This window comes from Aulonocara sp. 'chitande type north' Nkhata Bay, linkage group LG14 (assembly GCF_057382095.1).
Source record: "Aulonocara sp. 'chitande type north' Nkhata Bay isolate Kocher_YH1m ecotype deep benthic linkage group LG14, A_spYH_male_GT1.1, whole genome shotgun sequence".
Lineage (NCBI taxonomy): Eukaryota > Metazoa > Chordata > Actinopteri > Cichliformes > Cichlidae > Aulonocara > Aulonocara sp. 'chitande type north' Nkhata Bay.
Genome location: NC_141357.1, coordinates 5,415,628 through 5,435,723, shown reverse-complemented (window position 1 = coordinate 5,435,723; position 20,096 = coordinate 5,415,628). Strand labels below are relative to the sequence as shown.

The 20,096-nt window shown below is 40.9% G+C and overlaps 1 protein-coding gene across 5 annotated transcripts in view; it reads left to right on the top strand.

Moving 5' to 3' along the window:
* Nucleotides 1-20,096, top strand: part of fat3a (FAT atypical cadherin 3a) — a 182,592-nt gene that overhangs the window by 66,682 nt on the left and 95,814 nt on the right. For all 5 annotated transcript variants that reach the window (XM_086260683.1, XM_086260681.1, XM_086260682.1 and 2 more), the window contains exons 3-6: nt 4,626-4,949; nt 8,555-8,616; nt 15,543-15,857; nt 16,787-16,997. In XM_086260683.1, coding sequence (XP_086116809.1) covers nt 4,626-4,949; nt 8,555-8,616; nt 15,543-15,857; nt 16,787-16,997 — 912 coding nt within the window. The remainder of the gene's footprint in view (nt 1-4,625; nt 4,950-8,554; nt 8,617-15,542; nt 15,858-16,786; nt 16,998-20,096) is intronic.

The window sequence follows — 20,096 nt, the reverse complement described above, 5'->3', positions numbered from 1 at the left end:
ACAACAAAGAGACACAGAGGGCAGCTACTAAATACTCAGAGAACTAAACAGAATACAAGAAAACCAAACTAAGACACTACACTAAAGAATAAGCTGGGACAACAAAGAGAACTAAGAACATAATACAAAAAACTCAGAGGCACAAGAAACTCAAAACACTGGGTCACAGACCCAGGACCGTGACAATACCAACACAAAGACGCAGACAAGACTCTAAACTACGCCTGCAGGAAAAACGAGGACACCAAAACAAAACCTAAGAACTAAACCCTTAACTAAACTGAAACATAGAATTCTAATAATAGTCAAGGAAGAACAAGAATCAGAATATAATACAAAATACAAAATCAAACCAAAACATGACAACTCAAAATACTGGGTCAAACTGACCCAGAACCGTGACACATCAAGTATTTCGAGATGTACAGCTCTGCAACACATACAAGTGAAGAGAAGACCATACTTCTTCAGTTCCTTTCTTGCATCCTTCACATAGAACAGTCCAAAGCAATCCATGCCACAATATGTGAATGGAGGGGTAATTTCCATTCTGTCCTCTGGCAAATCTGCCATTTTTGGATCTTGTGTGTTCCTTCTATACTTCCTGCATGTGACACACTTAAAGATATGTGAGGCAACTGCACTGCTGCATCCAATGACCCATATCCCATTAGATCGCAATTCATTTACAGTCATACCTCTTCCTTGATGCTGTACTTTCTCATGATAATGCTTGATCAATAAAGAAGACACGTGACTTGTTTTTGGCAGAATGGCAGGATGTTTAACACGTGGATGAAGATCACTTTTTGTTAAGCGGCCGCCTAATCTCAGCACACCCTGCTCATCCAAAAATTGACTTAATTTGCATAGCTAGTTTGCTTTGTCTTTGGATTTTACGTCCTTGCATTGCTGTAAATTCTTGATTTCACTGCTGAATGCTTCTCTTTGGACCAATCTGATTATGAAAAGTTCAGCTTGTTGTCTTTCCTCAACACTTGTACTTCCATTGAGTTTGGGACCAAGACCCTTGACTTGCTTAGCATGACGTTTAAGACAAGCAATAGCCTTAACAGCTCTTTTCCAGTCAGAAAACTTAGTCAGGCGGTCCAACAATGTTCTATTTAACCTTGCACCTGGTGTTGAACATCTGAGCCCTTCGAAGTTCTGGATCATTGTCACTAACCTCTCCCACCTGAGCATCTCTGGTGGGTAGCTCCTTTTCCCACAGAAAGTCTGGGCCAGTGAACCAATTTGAAGCAACGAGCTGATCTGCCGATAACCCTCCCGAAGCATGGTCCGCCGGATTGTCTTCGGATTGCACATGATACCATTGGTTGAGTTGAGTGTTTCTTGACAGTTACTCTGAACTGAAAGTCATCAGAGGATACGCACCATTGCACACCCAGTGCTCTTTCTAGGAGCGGCTCCCCTAAATCTATGTCCAGCTCTTTGACAATGTCAGCACACTGTTCCTTTGGTATTGACTCCAATACCTTCTTGCTGTTGGGAATGAACTTGTGTAGTCTAAGCTTGCCTGCACTGCAGAACTCTCTCGCTTCCTTAATCAGCTCGATTGCCTCAGCATCAGACCTTACACTCACCAGTCCATCATCAACATAAAAATTTCTTCAGATGAACTTGACAGTGCTTTGGCTAAATCGATCCTGACCTTCTGTGGCTAGATGTTTAAGTCCAAAATTGGCACAGCCAGGTGAGGAAGCTGCTCTAAACAAATGGACTTTCATCCAAAAAACTGATGGCAGAGACTCGAGATCACCATTCTCCCACCATAAGAACCTCAAGTAGTCTTGGTCTTCAGACTTTACATGGAATTGATGGAACATTCATTCCACATCACACATAATAGCGACTGGGCCCTTTCGAAATCTACAAAGAACTCCCACCAAGGTGTTTGTGAGCTCTGGCCCTGTAAGAAGGTGGTCATTCAATGATATATCTTGAAATCTTGCCGAGCAATCGAAGACCACTCGCAGTTTCTCTGGCTTTTGAGGGTGGTATACACCATGGTGGGCAAAAAAAAGTATTTAGTCAGCCACCGATTGTGCAAGTTCCCCCACCTAAAATGATGACAGAGGTCAGTAATTTGCACCAGAGGTACACTTCAACTGTGAGAGACAGAATGTGAAAAAAAAAATCCATGAATCCACATGGTAGGATTTGTAAAGAATTTATTCGTAAATCAGGGTGGAAAATAAGTATTTGGTCAATAACAAAAATACAACTCAATACTTTGTAACATAACCTTTGTTGGCAATAACAGAGGTCAAACGTTTACTATAGGTCTTTACCAGGTTTGCACACACAGTAGCTGGTATTTTGGCCCATTCCTCCATGCAGATCTTCTCGAGAGCAGTGATGTTTTGGGGCTGTCGCCGAGCAACACGGACTTTCAACTCCCGCCACAGATTTTCTATGGGGTTGAGGTCTGGAGACTGGCTAGGCCACTCCAGGACTTTCAAATGCTTCTTACGGAGCCACTCCTTTGTTGCCCGGGCGGTGTGTTTTGGATCATTGTCATGTTGGAAGACCCAGCCTCGTTTCATCTTCAAAGTTCTCACTGATGGAAGGAGGTTTTGGCTCAAAATCTCACGATACATGGCCCCATTCATTCTGTCCTTAACACGGATCAGTCGTCCTGTCCCCTTGGCAGAAAAACAGCCCCATAGCATGATGTTTCCACCCCCATGCTTCACAGTAGGTACGGTGTTCTTGGGATGCAACTCAGTATTCTTCTTCCTCCAAACACGACGAGTTGAGTTTATACCAAAGAGTTCTACTTTGGTTTCATCTGACCACATGACATTCTCCCAATCCTCTGCTGTATCATCCATGTGCTCTCTGGCAAACTTCAGACGGGCCTGGACATGCACTGGCTTCAGCAGCGGAACACGTCTGGCACTGCGGGATTTGATTCCCTGCAGTTGTAGTGTGTTACTGATGGTGACCTTTGTTACTTTGGTCCCAGCTCTCTGCAGGTCATTCACCAGGTCCCCCCGTGTGGTTCTGGGATCTTTGCTCACCATTCTCATTATCATTTTGACCTTGATCTCACCTTGGGTCAACACACCTGAACCACATGATTAGTTCGTTACCAGGCCTCTGGAGAACTGCAGGAGCTAATTTAGCCATTTAAATCAACTGTGTTGGTTGAAGGACATATCTAAAACCTGCAGGGACACCGGCCCTCGAGGCCTGGAGTTGCCCACCCCTGCTCTAGCTGATACTGCGTGGCTTTTTGGTTCCATCTGTTGCTTAACCAGTCAGGCAACTTGGCTGTCAGTTTTTGATTTTCAATGCCATCATCAAGAATACGCAGACTCTCATTGTGAGCCATGGCACATTCACAACTGTGTAAAAAGTCCACAAATTTCCTTACGTCAGCGCTCTCTCTTCACGCTGTTTTTGGCCAGTCATGTAATTTGTCTCGGCAGGCTTTTGGCAATCATAAAAGGCTGGCTGTATCGCTCATTGAGCAGTTCCCATGCAGCATCATATGCAGTATCTGAACCAATCAGAAAATAACCGTCTAATGCCTCTCTAGCCACTCCTCCAACAGATTTCTGAAGGAAGAATATTTTCTCTGAGCTTGGAATGTTTTTCTTTTCAATTAGAGCTTGGAAGGATGACTTCCAATGATTAAACTTGAGTGGATCACCACTAAAAACTGTGGGCTCTGGAATAGGTAGCCTATTTGCTGATATAATAATAATGGATTGGATTTATATAGCGCTTTTCAAGGCACCCAAAGCGCTTTACAATACCATTATTCATTCACTCTCACATTCATACACTGGTGGAGGCAAGCTACAGTTGTAGCCACAGCTGCCCTGGGGCAGACTGACAGAAGCGAGGCTGCCATATCGCACCATCGGCCCCTCTGGCCAACACCAGTACGCAAGTAGGGTAAAGTGTCTTGCCCAAGGACAGAACGACCAGGACAGAGAGCCCGGGGATCGACCTGATTGAGTCAGTCAGGCTATACAGACCTATAGGATAAATACTGTTTATAAATACATTCATATTATGATCATTCTCACTGTACTTTATGTATATATTAAAAGGAAAATCTTTGTGTATTTTAATGTATATAGTAACCCATGTGTCCATAGTATAGCATTTTCCGTTTTTTTTTATTTCCAGGCTATTTTTCTTATTTATTTTTTATTGTTTTCTAATGCATCTCTAATTCACCTTTTCTTGTTGTCCCTTGCGCTGCTGTAACAAGTGAATTTCCCCAGTGTGGGATTAAATAAAGTCTATGTCTAACATAAATACAGAGACATGGAAACATGGATTGTATTACTCTGATGGATGTATCAGAGCAACTTGGGGTTGTCCTCTTGCCCAAGGATTTTTGGCATGCAGACTGGGGCTAACATTGAGCCACCAATCTTCGGATTATTAAATGACCTTCTCTACCTGCTGAACTACAAAATGGAAATGATTCACTGAAATTTCTATTCTTGTTTAAAATAGAACTAGCCAGTTGTACAGCTACAGTGTAAAACAGCTTTGGCATTACTTGAATAGGTGGCATTTCTTTTTTTGATACTTTTGTAGTAAGCTCTTGCTCTTGTTCTTTTTGTCTTTTCCCCTATTAGGCGTGATCTACACCACTGATATGTTGGACCGAGAGAGCAAGGACTCCTATTGGCTAACAGTTTATGCCACCGACCACGGTGTGGTTCCTCAGTTCACCAGTATTGACGTATTTATCCAGGTGGAGGATGTTAATGACAACGCCCCGTTGACTTCTGAACCTCTGTACCGAACCTCAGTGCCTGAGAATTCTCCACGTGATGTTTCTGTAATCCAGATCGAGGCTCAAGATCCTGATGCCACACTCTCCACTACTGCTGAGAGGCTCAACTACCGCATTATTAGTGGAAACCCACAGAATTTCTTCACCGTCAATACCCGCACTGGTGAGAAAGCATGTGTGCATCTTTCATCAAAAAGGTAGTGCTATATGTTAACATAAGCAAATTTAATTAGAAACCAGGAGTTGTAATTATAGGTTTAGGTTATAGGTTATTTTTTTCACTAATGAATTATCTTTCTTTTGTCTGCTGTGCATAACAAGTAGCAGTAACACTTACAGCTTGGTAATAAAGTGATAATAGCAGGGTAACAAGGCAGAAACAAGAACCTAATAATATGGTAATTTCTAAGTTATTACCACTAAATTACAAAGCAGTAACCAATTACTGCGACAAAATGTTTCTCCCACTCAAAACGCTATGTCCAGATGAACAGAATCAACCTTTAGGGATTTACTTAGCTTGATAATTGAGCATGCATCAAGACATCCAAGTAATTTAATCCTAACAACAACGGTTACAATTGAGTAGAAGTATACTGAAATTCATGTAATTGGATAATAGACCCCCAAAACTGGGGGTAATAATGTGGAAATAAAAACATCCCCATGAGGCAAAACCAATTAGTAGTAGGTCTCTCAAAGTCCACCATCATCTCCACTGTCTTGAGCAGGGTGAGCTCCAGGTATGACATGTTCAGTTTTTTCTTAAGGAAGTACAGGAGAATGTCTATGGTTTAAAATATGTAATTGGCTTCAACAATTGAAATTACAAGTTTACAGCGCTGGACCTCGGTGTGAAATCAGCCACCTGCCTCACATGAAGGATGACCTTCAGATTGGGCTATACAGTTTTACAATAACAAGTATTATTATGACTACTTCCGGAAGCGGCATGGCGGTCCCTCTGTCTCCCTGTGAATCTTCTCCTCTCTCCGTTCACATCTGACCTCGCCCGTATCTGCTCCTTTCCTGGAATAAAACAGAGAAGACGCCTCCCTGCCTATACTTGATTATTAATATTATCCTACTGATTCTATTTATCTATTCTATTTATTCTATTCTGTCTAAGTTTGGGACATTCTGTTCGGACTCCCTTGGCTCAGAAAATATCATCCTGACTGTTAACCAGTTATGTGTAAGCATGTTCTGGACCAGACAGTGGATTCATGGATGTACCTGTCATCCATGAACTTAAAGAGTTTCACAGATTATTCTCCTGAGGAGCATCCATTAGTGTAGAGGGAGAAGAGCAGTGAGGAAAAAACATACCCCTGGGGGAGGCCGGTGCTGATGGTCTTAGTGGGATGTGATGCTTTTTCAGTGCTCACCTGCTGCTTGCTTGTAGTCATTTAATCCTTTGGTGGACTTCTTTGAGATCAAGATGACAGTGGAGCATTTGAAGCAGGAGGGGACTTCACACAGCTCCAGAGATCTCTTAAAGATGGAGGCCAGTTGGTTGGCACAGACTTTCAGATAGGAGGGAAACACACCATCAGGTCCTGGAGCTTTTCTAGTCTTCTGTCTCTGGAAGAGCAGACACACATCGTCCTCAAGGATCTTTAATGCAGGTCGGGGGTCAGAGGGGAGGGGGATGAGGGCTGCAAGTAGTTTTTTTGTGTAGGCATTAGGTGAGGGTGAGCCGGTGGGAGGTATGAATGATTGTCTTTCAAATCTGCAGTAGAAGGTGTTAAGGTTGTTAGCCATTCGGCTTCTCTTCAGGGTGCTGGGATGCACTCCTGTAGCTGGGGATGTGCTGCAGGCCTCTGAAAACTGGTGTAGGGTTGCTGGCTAAGAAGTTGTTTTTAAGCTTCTCCCTTCAGTTCCTTTTACCCTGATCTTCTTGCTCAGCTCATTTCTGGCCTACTTGTACAGGGCCCAGCCCCTGCTGCTGTAGGTCTCCTCCTTGGTCCTTCTTGGCGCAGCTTCTTCAGAATTGGAGTGAACCATGGTTTGTTATTATTGCATTTGCAAAAGGTCTTAGTCTGCCCACACAAGTCTGCACAAAAACTTATGTATGATGTCAGTATGTTCATTCAAATCGGAAGTTGCAGCTTCAAAAACACTCCAGTCTGTGCAGTCAAGGCAGGATTGTAATTTGTCCCAAGTGCTTGGTCCACTTCTTCATAGTTTTAAGTTAAGTTCTTCATAGTTTTTAAAATAATTAAAAGTATTAGTCATTGTATTGCCATGTAGATATATCATAGACAGATCACTGAAAAATATAGCCATTACAGACGTAGTAATGCTAATGAGAGGAAAGACCAAAGCATAAGCCAAAACAAGTCAAAGCTGGCCGACAGTTTGAATTGACTGATCTAGCCTTCGTTCAAGTCCGCCCTTACTTCCATGTTTTTCCGGTCGCCAGCACCACGGTGTGAAAACTTTAAAATGGACCCAGAAATGTCGCTCCATTTTTTGTACATTTTTAGTTCTCTTGGAGCTAGAAAAACTTTGTCATCGCCGGCATGTTTTGTACCTTAAGCTCATCAGAGACAATCATATGCAGGTAAAATAATTTCCTTTAATCTACACGCATTTAGGAATTACTAGTTTCATGGATAATTTCAGTGCCTGAATGATTGTGCACATTTGCTGTTTCATATAAAATGTGTAAACTAAATCTCTTTGAAACTTATAGAAGAACTTTTTCTATTTCTATTTATTTTCTATTATTCATTTGATCCTGTAACTTATTTGTGTGCATAGATAGGCTGTAAAAATGTCACAAAGCTGAAAACATTGTTATTTTTGAGTTCACAAAAAAGCTTAGTTACACAGATAAAGTGTATAAAATTTAAGTCTTTTCACAACTTATTTGTATATTTTACTTAAGCTTAATAATCAGAATAATGCTTTAATCTCTTCAAATGAATGAAATCATACCTTTCTACAAAAACTGTTTATGTTGTTCTCCACCTTTTCCTTAACCAGACCAGACCCTTGTCCTTGTACTGTAGGATTAACCTGAGTGTCCCAGTCCTGGACCGTTTTTTTAACCAGGAGGATCCCAGTCCTGATTTTTGTTGATGTATTATAAATATTCTTGTTTTATTGTTTTTGTTATTTACTTCAAACATATCACCAAAAGGTTAATTCGGAAAAATCAAAATTGACTCTAAAAGTGTATTCCTCTCCCGCATTACCTCCGTCTTCGTCCGCGATTGTTATAAGAAAAATCCTCCTGTGTGACCCGCAATGAATCATGGGATATGGTAGGCTACCAAGGATACACGCAACTCAACCTTCAAATCTGGGGAAAAGTAGGACGCATTTGTTGCCACATTTGGAGGACTCTTCAAATTTGGAAAGCTTTCGTCGCGTCACTGTGACATAATTGCCCAAAATTGTGGCCTACAAATGCTACCCCTGAATTTGGACACAGCATATGACTATATTAGAGAGTTGTTTTGATACAGAAGGAATCAGGGCTAGAAGATAACCCAGGTATCATAATGTAGGCATGAAGGAGACCTGTCTTCTGCTATAATTTGTTTTGACGATCCACATAAGCCTGGAATACCACCAGGCATACCACCCTTTAGAGTTGACCCAAAATGTATAAAGTGACGTTAACGGCATAACTGCATTAACGTGGCAAATCTCAGCACTAATTTTTAAGTTATCTCCAGTGAATTATCAGCAAACAGATTTCACATTTCCTAAATTCTTGTTTGATAGTTTAATTGTTGTCTACTGTTTATTTCTCAGGTCTGATCACCACAACCTCCAGGAAACTGGATCGTGAACAACAAACAGAGCATATTTTAGAGGTAAGGAAAGATTTGTAGCTTTAGAGATTTAGAGATGAATGAAAAATGTTCAGCACCTGCAAGGTGCAAGGCTCCAAGGTGGTTGGTGCCAGTTAGGGTGGTAACCCCCAAAGCAGATGGTGGACAGGGAGCCATCAGGCTGAAAAAAAGTGTCCGTCGGACTTGATTAGCCTGCAGGAATTCAAAATCAGCCAATGGGTGCCAGCAGGCCAAGTGGAACACAGCTTGAGCAGTGGCTGAAGCAAAAATTTGGTTTTGGGAAGAGTTTAGTGAGGCCATGGAACAAGACCGTCAGACTGCCTAGAAGTTAGTGCCAATTTCAACTGAGGCGATGAAAGGCTCTAAGAGTTGTAGAGTTTTCTTAATTGACATGTCTCTACAATGTCACATGAAAATCTCTGTTGATACACTCAGGGTACGTACGGGTGCTTGAAATCCTTGAAAATGCTTGAATTTTAATGTTGTCTTTTCAAGGTTTGAAAAGTGCTTGAATTTCAGATGTGGTGCTTAAAAGTGCTTGAAAGTGTAACTGTATTTCATTCACAATAAATAGCTATCTGATTGAATAATTTTCTTATCAGGTAGAGAAATAAAATGAGTCGCAAAATGTAGAGGCAAAATTTCCCCGCCTGGGCTGCCTTGCCCCTCTGTCTGTTTCAATATATGACCCCGCCCCTCCCTCGGACAGTCGGGGATGAGTGCGCTAACATACCTGTAGGTTGCTGTTTTAATGAGTGTTTGATGGAAAACAACAATGGCGGAGTTTGCGCTCTCCAGTCGCATGATAGGTGAGTGCTAGTAAATAATTTTCCAGCACGTGTACGTTACACATGCTATTTAAAAAAAAAAAAAAAAGATTATTATTTTGCTAACTATCAAACTCTCTGGAGAAATGATTGATGCACTGAGTGTGATGCCTTATGGCAGCGCTATTATGGAATATGCTGTGAACTTTGCTAACATTACTTAGCAGTGATATGAGTTAATTTACTCAAGTGAAAGCTTTAAACAACGGTAAAAACGGCATTTTCTAAGGAGAGCGCTAGCAAACACGCTTTGCTTGTGAGTGTGTCAGTTCTACTAGTGAATGTGACAGATGCTGCAAAAAAGCCACCAAAAGCAGATTGAAGTGTAAACCCTGAGTGACACAGCTGCTGTCAGAACCTGCAGGTTTATCCCTGTGCTGTTCTCATCTGTGTTATAGTGGACACAAACTATTTTTTGGAGTTCCATAAGTAGTTTTTGTGCCTTCTTATTTGACGCAGAACACCTGATTTTTCTGTAAATAGTTTGAAATGGTTATATAAAAAACGTCTGAGCCTTGGCTGCATTTTTAGGTAAATAGTACCATATAACTTTGTTGTTTGCAAAACTTGTGCATATTTTTAAAAATGTACAATTTCTATTTGGTAAATGGCCTGTATTTGTATAGCGCTTTTCTAGTCCCTAAGGACCCCAAAGCGCTTTACACAACCTGTCATCCACCCATTCACACACACATTCACACACTGGTGATGGCAAGCTACAATGTAGCCACAGCCACCCTGGGGCGCACTGACAGAGGCGAGGCTGCCGGACACTGGCGCCACCGGGCCCTCTGACCACCACCAGTAGGCAACGGGTGAAGTGTCTTGCCCAAGGACACAACGACCGAGACTGTCCAAGCCGGGGCTCGAACCGGCAACCTTCCGATTACAAGGCGAACTCCCAACTCTTGAGCCACGATCGCCCCATTTGCATTTCAAGTCATGAAAATGATTCGTTAAACATGCTTGTGGTTTTTACAGGCAAAAATATCACTTTCTACTTGTATTTTAAATTTTGTCTGAATTTAGATAAATTGTGCTGATACAGTATGTCAAAATGAGAAAATAACAGATTGGCAAGATAAAAGTTTTTAAAGGTGAAATATAGAGGCCAAATCAAAAGTAGTCAAAAACAGCCAATTATATCCTGGACCCCAGGTTTTTGGAGTATTTGAAATAATGGTAATATGACTGATCCATATGGTCACAAAGAATAGCCTCTTGTTTCTGTGCTACCAAAGTTCCCCGGCTTTCATTCAAAATGTGTTTATCGTCAGTACCGACACATTAAACTACTTAAACATTATGAATGTCTTCAAGCTCACACCGAGGCCTGTGGGGCACTATCAGCCACTGAGACAGTACACACATTTATATGTGCATTTGTATATGAATATTTCATACTGTAAGGCTGCCTGTTTATTTAAGGGAGATGAACAAAATACATTGGAATTGTACATAATAATATCACAGATGATAAATTCAATAGATTTTAAGTAGATACTTGTGCATTCTTAAAGTCTTATATGTTGAATTGAACTATGTGATCTGTTCAAAGCCTCCCAGTCAGTGCTGCTCTCCATGCCTGTCTGACTGTACATGATGTTTAAAGGTGACGTTTAGGACTTCAACAATAATACAGACAGCAATGTAGTTAGCAATAGAACAGTTTTATTGGGAATTAACTTAAAACAAACATCTGTCTCCTATTTTTTGTCACACAGGAAGGAAGCATCAATTTCTGACGAGAAGACTTATTTATTTCTTTTTTTTGTGGGGGGGGGGGGGTCAACAGGAGAAGAATATCTCTAACAAGTTGATTTGTTCACATTGTCACAGCTTAATTTTTAAGTGAAATGTGCATTTTGAGTTTATACATTATGTATATAAGGCGACGTTTCCTTTTGCAGTATTTTTGTGTGGTTTGTTTTTCTATTTCTTAACAAAAGGTGAGCAAAGGTGTTTAAGTTCACCTAGGATGATTTGTCCTAATTTTCACATGGTCTTACTGAGGGGATGCAAATTGAAACATGCATTCTTTCTTTTGGGGGGGGGCATGTGCTGGAAAAGCTTGAAAAGGGACCTTGAAAGTGCTTTAAAAGTGCTTGAATTTGACCCTAAAAAAGGCGTATGAACCCTGTACACTATATTGGCAGACCGGTTTGGTAGTTCCCATCTTTAAGGAAGAGGACCGGCGAGTGTGCTCCAACTATGGCGAGGTCACACTCCTCAGTCTTCCCAGGAAAGCCTTACCAGGGGCTGGAAAGGATAGTCCGTCTGTTAGTTGAACCTTGGATACAGGAGGAAAAATGTGTTTTTTGTCCTGGTTACAGAACACTGGACCAGCTTTTTACCAGCTTGAGGATATCTGAGGGTGTGTGGGAGCTTGCCCAACCAGTCTACCTGTGTTTTGTGGACTTGGAGAAGGCTTTCTACCTCAGAACATTATTTGGGAGGTGCCTGTGGAGTATGGAGTCTCTGGCCTGTTGCTGTGGGGCATTCGGATCTTATTTAACCAAGAGCTAGATTTGCATTGATGGCAATAAGTCAGACTTGTTTCCAGTGGGTGTTGGACTCCAGCTTGCACTGAAGTGGTTCATAGCTGAGTGTGACGCGGTGGGAATGAGAATAAGCACCTCTAAGTCTGAGGCCAAGGTCTTTAGCTGGAAAAGGGTAGAGTGCCCACTCCAGGTAAGGGATGAGTTGCTGCCCCAAGTGGAGGAATTTAAGTATCTCGGGGTCTTGTTTACAAGTGAGGGGAGAGGGGAGCAGGAAATCAACAGACTGATTGAGGCTGTGGCTGGAGTGATGCAGATGCTATACTGGTCTGTAGTGGTAAAGAGAGAGCTGAAAGTACGAGGGCAATCCCAAAAGTAAGAGCCCCAATTTTTTTAGAAATACAAAAAACTGTTTATTTCCCATAATATTTACATAATTTTAAAGCTTGAAGACTTATCTATTTGTCTACATAATCGCCATTTCAGTTGATGAATTTTTGTAGAGGCTGTGGCAGTTTTACAATGCCCATGTCATGCCTGCTCACTGCTGCAGAATTGCCTTCTGAACAAATGTTCTTTCAACTTTGGGAACAGATGGTAGTCACTGGGTGCGAAGTCCGAACTGTAGGGTGGGTGGGTGATGAAGTTTTGCAGGAGAGCGACAGTTTGACGGGTGACCTGTGGACACACGGTGTCGTAGAGAATCCTTGGACTGTAGGAGAAAGCCAGAGTACCTGGAGAGAACTCACGCAAATGCAGGGAGAACATCCAAACTCCACACTGAATGACACCGGGCTGATGGTGGAATTGACACCAAAGGGAGGACCTTCTTGTTGTGAGGCAACTAATCTCTGTGCGACCGTGCTGCCACAAATTGCATTATCGTTATATTAAAAAAAATTAACAACTTTAAAACCTGTAATTTAAAAGCTTGATTGATGTTAGAACAATTCAGCCTGTATTTTGGGACTATCCTCTGCTGTAAGGCAAGAGCTCATATGAAGGACATGTAATGCATCTGACAGAACCCGCTGGGCCTGTCTGATTACCGACTGGTTGTAAATGCAGGGGTGGGAAAGATCTTCAGTCCTCCCAGTCACCTTCATGGCAGACCGCACCAGACACAACAGATTAGATTTTGCATGCACAGAGCAATTGCCATACCATGACAGGGCTCTAGACCAAATTTTGACGGACACACCGTCAGGGCTCACCGATTCTGATGTGTTTACGCAGTGTTTACGTCTTTTTGCGTTGATTCTGAGCTGGAGGTTTTGTCTCTCTCCAACCAAAATTCACCGAGCGAGCAGCAAAAGAAGCAGCAAACTACGCTTCATATTTGATAAATGTCGTAATGGAATCACTGCTGTTTTGCCTCCACCACGATAAAAATCACACTTCATGCACAGCTCTCTCTCTCTCTGTACTTCAAGAACAGTTTCCCGTCTCAAATCTCTGTTTTCTGCATTATTCATTCGCTTATTACCCACCAGTCTACCGTGCGCCTAACTTTTTAAAGTTAGGCGTACCGGTGCGCCCATGGCAAAAAGTTAGTCTAGAGCCCTGCATGATAATATGCCACACCCTATGATGCTTTCCAGTACAGCCTGATAGAACTGAAACATTATTTTCTGATTATGTCAAGTGAAGTCAATTTTTTTTCTCTTTTTCAAACACCTTTAGTCTGTGTTAAAAACAAACTAACTAACAAACAAACAAAAAACAAAACGAGAACACATTGTGGTCATTGCAACTGAAGAGATAATCAAGTTGAATCCCAAGATAAATTTAGGATTTGATATGATTGATTTCTTCATTATGGATAAACAGTGGGTTGTGGTCTCCTACTGCTTGGGGGTCCAGCACCATCTCCTTAATAGACTCGATGGTTATCTTCACTTTGTGATGTTACGTCCAGTAAGGGTATCAGAATTAGACTATTGAATTGTATGTGCTTTCTTTCACTGACATCCAGTTGTTGACTATTAGCCTATTTCAAAATGTATTGCATTGAGTTAAAATACAAATACAAATACCTTTGTTTGAGGACAATTTTCCCTAACTGGAGCTCCTTAAATTTTAATTGAAATGCTACCCATAATAATGAGTGTGCCTTGGTTTGAGTAATGCTTTGTCCTGTAGTCCATATCAGCTCTTTGGTCTGCAATACCAGATTATTCACTGAGCACTATCCTGATAGCTACTGTGTCTCATCTATTAATGCTGACTGATATTCTCCTGAGATAAGCCCAAGAACAGTTGTGTCATCAGCAAATTTAATAATGCTAGATAAATGTGAAGGTGTACAGTGTACAAAGGAGAGCACAACCTCTAAGAACTCCAGTCTTCAATGTAATGGAAGGAAGGAAGTATGGGGGGCAGGCGAGGAAGGTGGAGGAAATTTGACATATTGAGTCAAAAAGTCCTTGATGCAGGTGTGGATGGTTGGGACAAAGCCAGTGTGTTTTCTGACTAAAATATTTGGGATGATGGTAATAAAGACAGTTCTAAAGTCAACAAAGAGCATCCTCTAGTTCTGTCAGTGGTCCAAATGGCTGAAAATGGAGTTGCTATGGCGATAACATCTTCAGTAGACTGTTTAGCGCTATTTCTGTTCTGCTAGATCGCACCTGCTCTGCGTAGTCACCTGCACAAAGTGCAGTATAGTGAGTCAGGATGTTTGATTAGAAGCCAAGAACAAAATATTTGGGTTGTTCTTTTTAAATACTTCAAACTATGTAATAGTGACTGCATATCAGATATTTTGTCCCAACAATGCTTTATCTATCCAACCTCTTCTAAATTTCACTCTGGCAGTCACTTAATTTTAAAACTAACTATTGGTCTCAATAAGCTGCACTTTCTAATTGTGAGGGACCAAGCAGCCAAGGCATAGAGGACACAGGCAAAAAAAAAATGTCTTCAAAAAGGGTTTTCTTTATTTTAACCCTCAAAAAGTTCAAAAATGACAAAATTCAAAAACATAATTAGAAGGCCCATAAAAGAGGTCAACCGAATATAACTCTACAAAAAGTAATTTCCAGAAACTTAAACAAAGTGGACACAACTTAACTCACAAACTGACCTAATTACAAAGACACATGAAAGTAGCTTTTATAGTGGTTTGACCAAACCATTTTCACACAATAGGGGGGAAAACCAAAACACTTTAATATTAACTAAGCACAGAATAACCTAACTAAACCTAAAATAACCCTGTTCCTGATAACCACATGGTCTGTCCTGCTGAGCAGGCATTTTGTTCTCAGAGTCCTCAGCCACACCTTTTTCCCAGACCAGGAAACAGCCACCACCCAAAACCAGGTAACTCAAAGAAAGAGAAACATAATTAATATAACAAAACATTTTTAGAAAAACCACACAATGCTACTATGTGCGCGCCTGATAATATCAGTTAGGTTTAACCAAATGATTAATGAATTATATTAATGAAGAAAACTGCAAAACAAACAAATAAAGTGAACAAATGGACTAATTTACTAATTAATGTTTGGGGGACAATCTCTACTAGAACAGCATGGTTGCTTATGTGTCATGAAAGATCAAGTTTGTGATTAGGAACACTGTATATATTTTTGAACAAGCCTTTCTGCCCATACAGGTGTTGGTGTCAGATGGTGGCCCTAATCCCAAGCAAAGTACTGTTTGGGTGATAGTTCAAGTCCTGGATGAAAACGACAACAAGCCCATATTTCCTGAGAAGGTGTATCAAGTCAAACTTCCAGAGAGGGAGCGTAGAAAGAAGGGAGAACCAATCTATCGGGTGTTTGCCTATGACCGCGATGATGGGCCAAACTGTGACCTCTCCTACAGCATTGTGGATGGCAATGAGGATGGGAAGTTCTTCATCGACCCCAAGACAGCAGTGGTATCTTCACGCAAGGCCTTCAGTGCAGGGAGCTACGACATCCTGACTGTATGAATATTTTAAAAATTTGTTAAACATGTCTGCTCTGTGAGTTCAAGAACATTTAAGTTGTATTTTCTAAACTCCAAATCATAAATTAATCGCTTAATCTTTGTTGTGAAGGACTTGTTTGAGGCAGGTCTGTCCATTTCTACAATCAGGAGAACATATTCTCTGAATCTAGGGAATGTGTGTAAAAGATTCATTGTGTATTTACTTTTGTTTTTCTTGATGATCTTGATTTTAGGAAATGCTCTTTAAAAATATTTCTTCATCATTAAGGTTGCCTGAACAGCACTCAAAATAACAGAGTTTGGTGCTTATTTAATTGATGCACACTGATTTTAGTTTTGTTATCTGGCTTCTGACAAAAGAATAGCATTCTTCAAAAATGCTGATTGAAGAATGGGATGCCATCTCACAGCAGTGTGTGACCAAGCTGGTGACCAGCATGAGAATAAGGTGCCGGGCTCTTGTGGCTGTGTGTGGTTTTTCCACATGCTACTGAGTCCCCATTTAATCTAATAAAGAATGCCAAACAAGAGTCAATAACAGAATAAGCTGTTTGGAAGTTTTTCAAGGGCACAACCCATTTACTCAACTCTGCTCCTAAACCCACAAATGCATTTTCCTTACAAATGTGGCAAGGTTTCCGATGCCTGTTTATTGTGACCATGGCAAGAAGTGTTGTTACAACAAAGAAATAATCAACCAGCATACCAAAACAAATAAGGAAATCTAAGTTTTCAACTTGTGGAAGGTCTGTATTTGATGCCAGCTAAAAACCGAAAACACAGCAAACACGTTAACGTTTAAAGTGATGAATACTGTGGACTTCAAGAATGGCGTGATATAGTTGTGGGGTATATTGTATCATAGCATATGGAAATATTTTAGTCTGCAAAAGACCCTTTGCCTTTCTTTTCCTCTATGTTCAGATCAAAGCAACAGACAATGGACGTCCTCAGAAATCCTCCACAGCGCGACTGCACATTGAGTGGATCCGCCGACCGCCAGCTCTCACTCTACCGCTGATTTTTGATGAACCATTCTACAATTTCACTGTGATGGAGAATGACAGGGTGGCTGAGATTGTGGGTGTGGTATCTATGCAGCAGAGCTCCACCCCTTTGTGGTTTGACATCACAGGTAAAATGCCCCTGTAATGGAGTATGCTTCGTAAACCACTTGAGGGTTTTGTTGTGTAAGGAAGGGTGTGCTCAGGTTTGATGCATGTTGTGTTGGTATAAATTAGGTACAGCTCAGACACAGTGGTCTGCATGGTATGTTCTCCCCATCCCAGTTACCATAGTGACAGCTTCTCAGATCCCAGTTCAAGTAATCTGTTGGTAGTCTAATATGGATTAAAATCAGGATGAAACTTAAATTAGATACATTTGTTTATTTTTCTCTCTTTGTTTTAAAAAAAAAGGATTGTTTCATTGAAGTATTCACAGCTATATTTACTAAGCAAGGCAATTTAATATTATGCTGCTATCACAAAACAAATGTCAACTAGAGGGGAGTGATCAACTAAAACTGTGTTAATTAATAAACATAGTTTAGCCAAGTTCATTGCAGTAACAACCCACATTGTATCAGAAGCAGCACAAATTACCAGATCAAAAACAATTAGACTTTAGAGAGTGAGTAATGTATTTAAAACAAACAAACAAAAAAAGACCGTATTTGTACTCTGACAGGTCTCTAGCTGTGATGTATTGTTGGCTCCAATCAGCCCAAAATATATAGATAAATGCGACAGGGGACGACAGACATTCCCACAATACACTTTTTGTCTTTCTAGTCAGTGTACATTAACCTGGAGATACCTTCTGACTTGTGCTTCTGGCTCTCCTTAGCTCTGCCTCTCTTTGTATTTTTTCTCTGTTTTCTGTCCATGTCACTCTCACTTCAAACACATTTTTCTCACTTCATTTGTGTGTAATGATGGTTTCTCATAATCTGAAACTTGAAAAAATGTGTTTTAGTTATTTAGGAAACAATATGAAGAAGGTAAACATTTTATTTAATTTTTTTTTTAAAAAGGAAAAAAAGGATAAAACATAGAATATTTAGCATTACAGCAGCACAGGTAAGTCAACTGAAAGACCATGTAGTGTGTGTGATCATGGGTATATGTGATCATCACTTGTAAATTTGGCAAAAGACACAGACCAGGAATCCCAGCTGATGATGCAATAAAAAACAACTGCACTTTCATGTTATTTCCAATGTACAGGGTGAGCCATTTATATGGATACACTGTAATAAAATGGGAATGGTTGGTGATATTAAAGTCCTGTTTGTGGCACATTAGTATATGTGAGGGGGCAAACTCCTCAAGATGGGTGGTGACCATGGTGGCCATTTAGAAGTCGGCCATCTTGGATACAACTTTTGTTTTTTCAATAGGAAGAGAGCCATGTGACACATCAAACATAAGTTTGATGTGTCACATTACCAATAATGGTAATGTCACAAGAAAAACAATGGTGTGCTTGGTTTCAACATAACTTTATTCTTTCATGAGTTATTTATAAGTTTCTCTTTGTTCACAGCCATTGACATGTTGAAGAGGTTAACACGTGAGGAGCGGATCGAAATTGTGTTGATATCTGGTGAACGCAGTAACCGGGTCATTGCAGCAGATTTCAGAGCAAACTGTCACTAATGAAACATCAGTGGCTGTCCTAGCTTCATTCAGCAAGAGCCTACAGTGTAACACTCGCCGCATGTCACTGGAGAGTGGCATTAATCAAACATCCCTTCGGCAGATATTAGCTACTCACAAATGGCACCCTTACAAACTCCAGCTACTGCAGCATCTCAACGAGGATGACCCAGATCGGTGCAAAGAATTTGCAGAATGGGCAAAACAAAAATTGGAACAGGGCCCTCAGTTCACGCAGAAGATTTTGTTCAGTGATGAGGCAAACTTTTATGTGAATGGTGAAGTTAACAAACAAAACCACCGCTATTGGTCTGACACTAACCCACATTGGATGGATCCCTCCAAGACTGTTGGAACAACAAAAGTGATGGTTTGGTGTGGTATATGGGGTACAACGATAGTGGGTCCATTCTTCATCAATAAACTCAATGAATTTTTCCAGCAAGAAAAACTCACATTATGGGTGCCAGGTCCGAGCATTCCTAGATGAACAGTTTCCTGGAAAGTGGATTGGTCGTTATGGGCCAGTTGAATGGCCCCCAGGGTCTCCCGATCTGACCCCCTTAGACTTTTATCTTTGGGGTCATCTGAAGACAAATGTCTATGGTGTGAAGATACGAGATGTGCAGCACCTGAAACTACGGATACTGGATGCCTGTGCTGGCATTTCTCCTGCGGTGTTGCTATCAGTGTGTGAAGAGTGGGAGAAGAGGGTTGCATTGACAATCCAACACAATGGGCAGCACATTGAACACATTTTATAAGTGGTCAGAAACTTGTAAATAACTCATGAAAGAATAAAGTTATGTTGAAAACAAGCACGCCATTGTTTTTCTTGTGACATTAGCAATTTGTGTCACATGGCCCTCTTCCTATTGAAAAAAGCAAAAGTTGTATCCAAGATGGCTGACTTCTAAATGGCCACCATGGTCACCACCCATCTTGAGGAGTTTGCCCCTCACATATACTAATGTGCCACAAACAGGACTTTAATATCACCAACCATTCCCATTTTATTACAGTGTATCCATATAAATGGCCCACCCTGTACATTATTTTAACTTCAATAACTTCAAGCAAAAAAGCATTTTCTGATGGATAAACTACACGCATAAAATATAAAATTTTGCCCCAAGTGATCATCCAGTAAACCTTTCAGCCTTTCTAAATACATGTTAATATCAGAATGGGTTAAAAACCTTACAATTTGCTCTGTAACCTTTTTCAGACTGATAGATGTCAATAGCTTTGTTTCTCAACTGTTTCTTCAGATAGTGGTATGATGTGTTGCTACTTGAGACCTTAACGTACATCACTTTGTTGGACAGGTTCTTTTTCATTTCTGTGCTTGATTCATCAGTAATCAGACCTGAGTGTGTCTAATGAAACTAAACTCAGTGTGGCACAGGAATGACGGACCTGACCACATAGTTTGCTCTTTTTAGCACTTTTTATTCAGTTGCTGCTTTTCGGCTACACCCCACACAACAACCACAACCTCAGGTCCCAGCAAGTCTTTTGCAGGGGAGGCATGATGAACTGATGGAGCTCCGGTGTGTCAGCCTCCCCTGCAG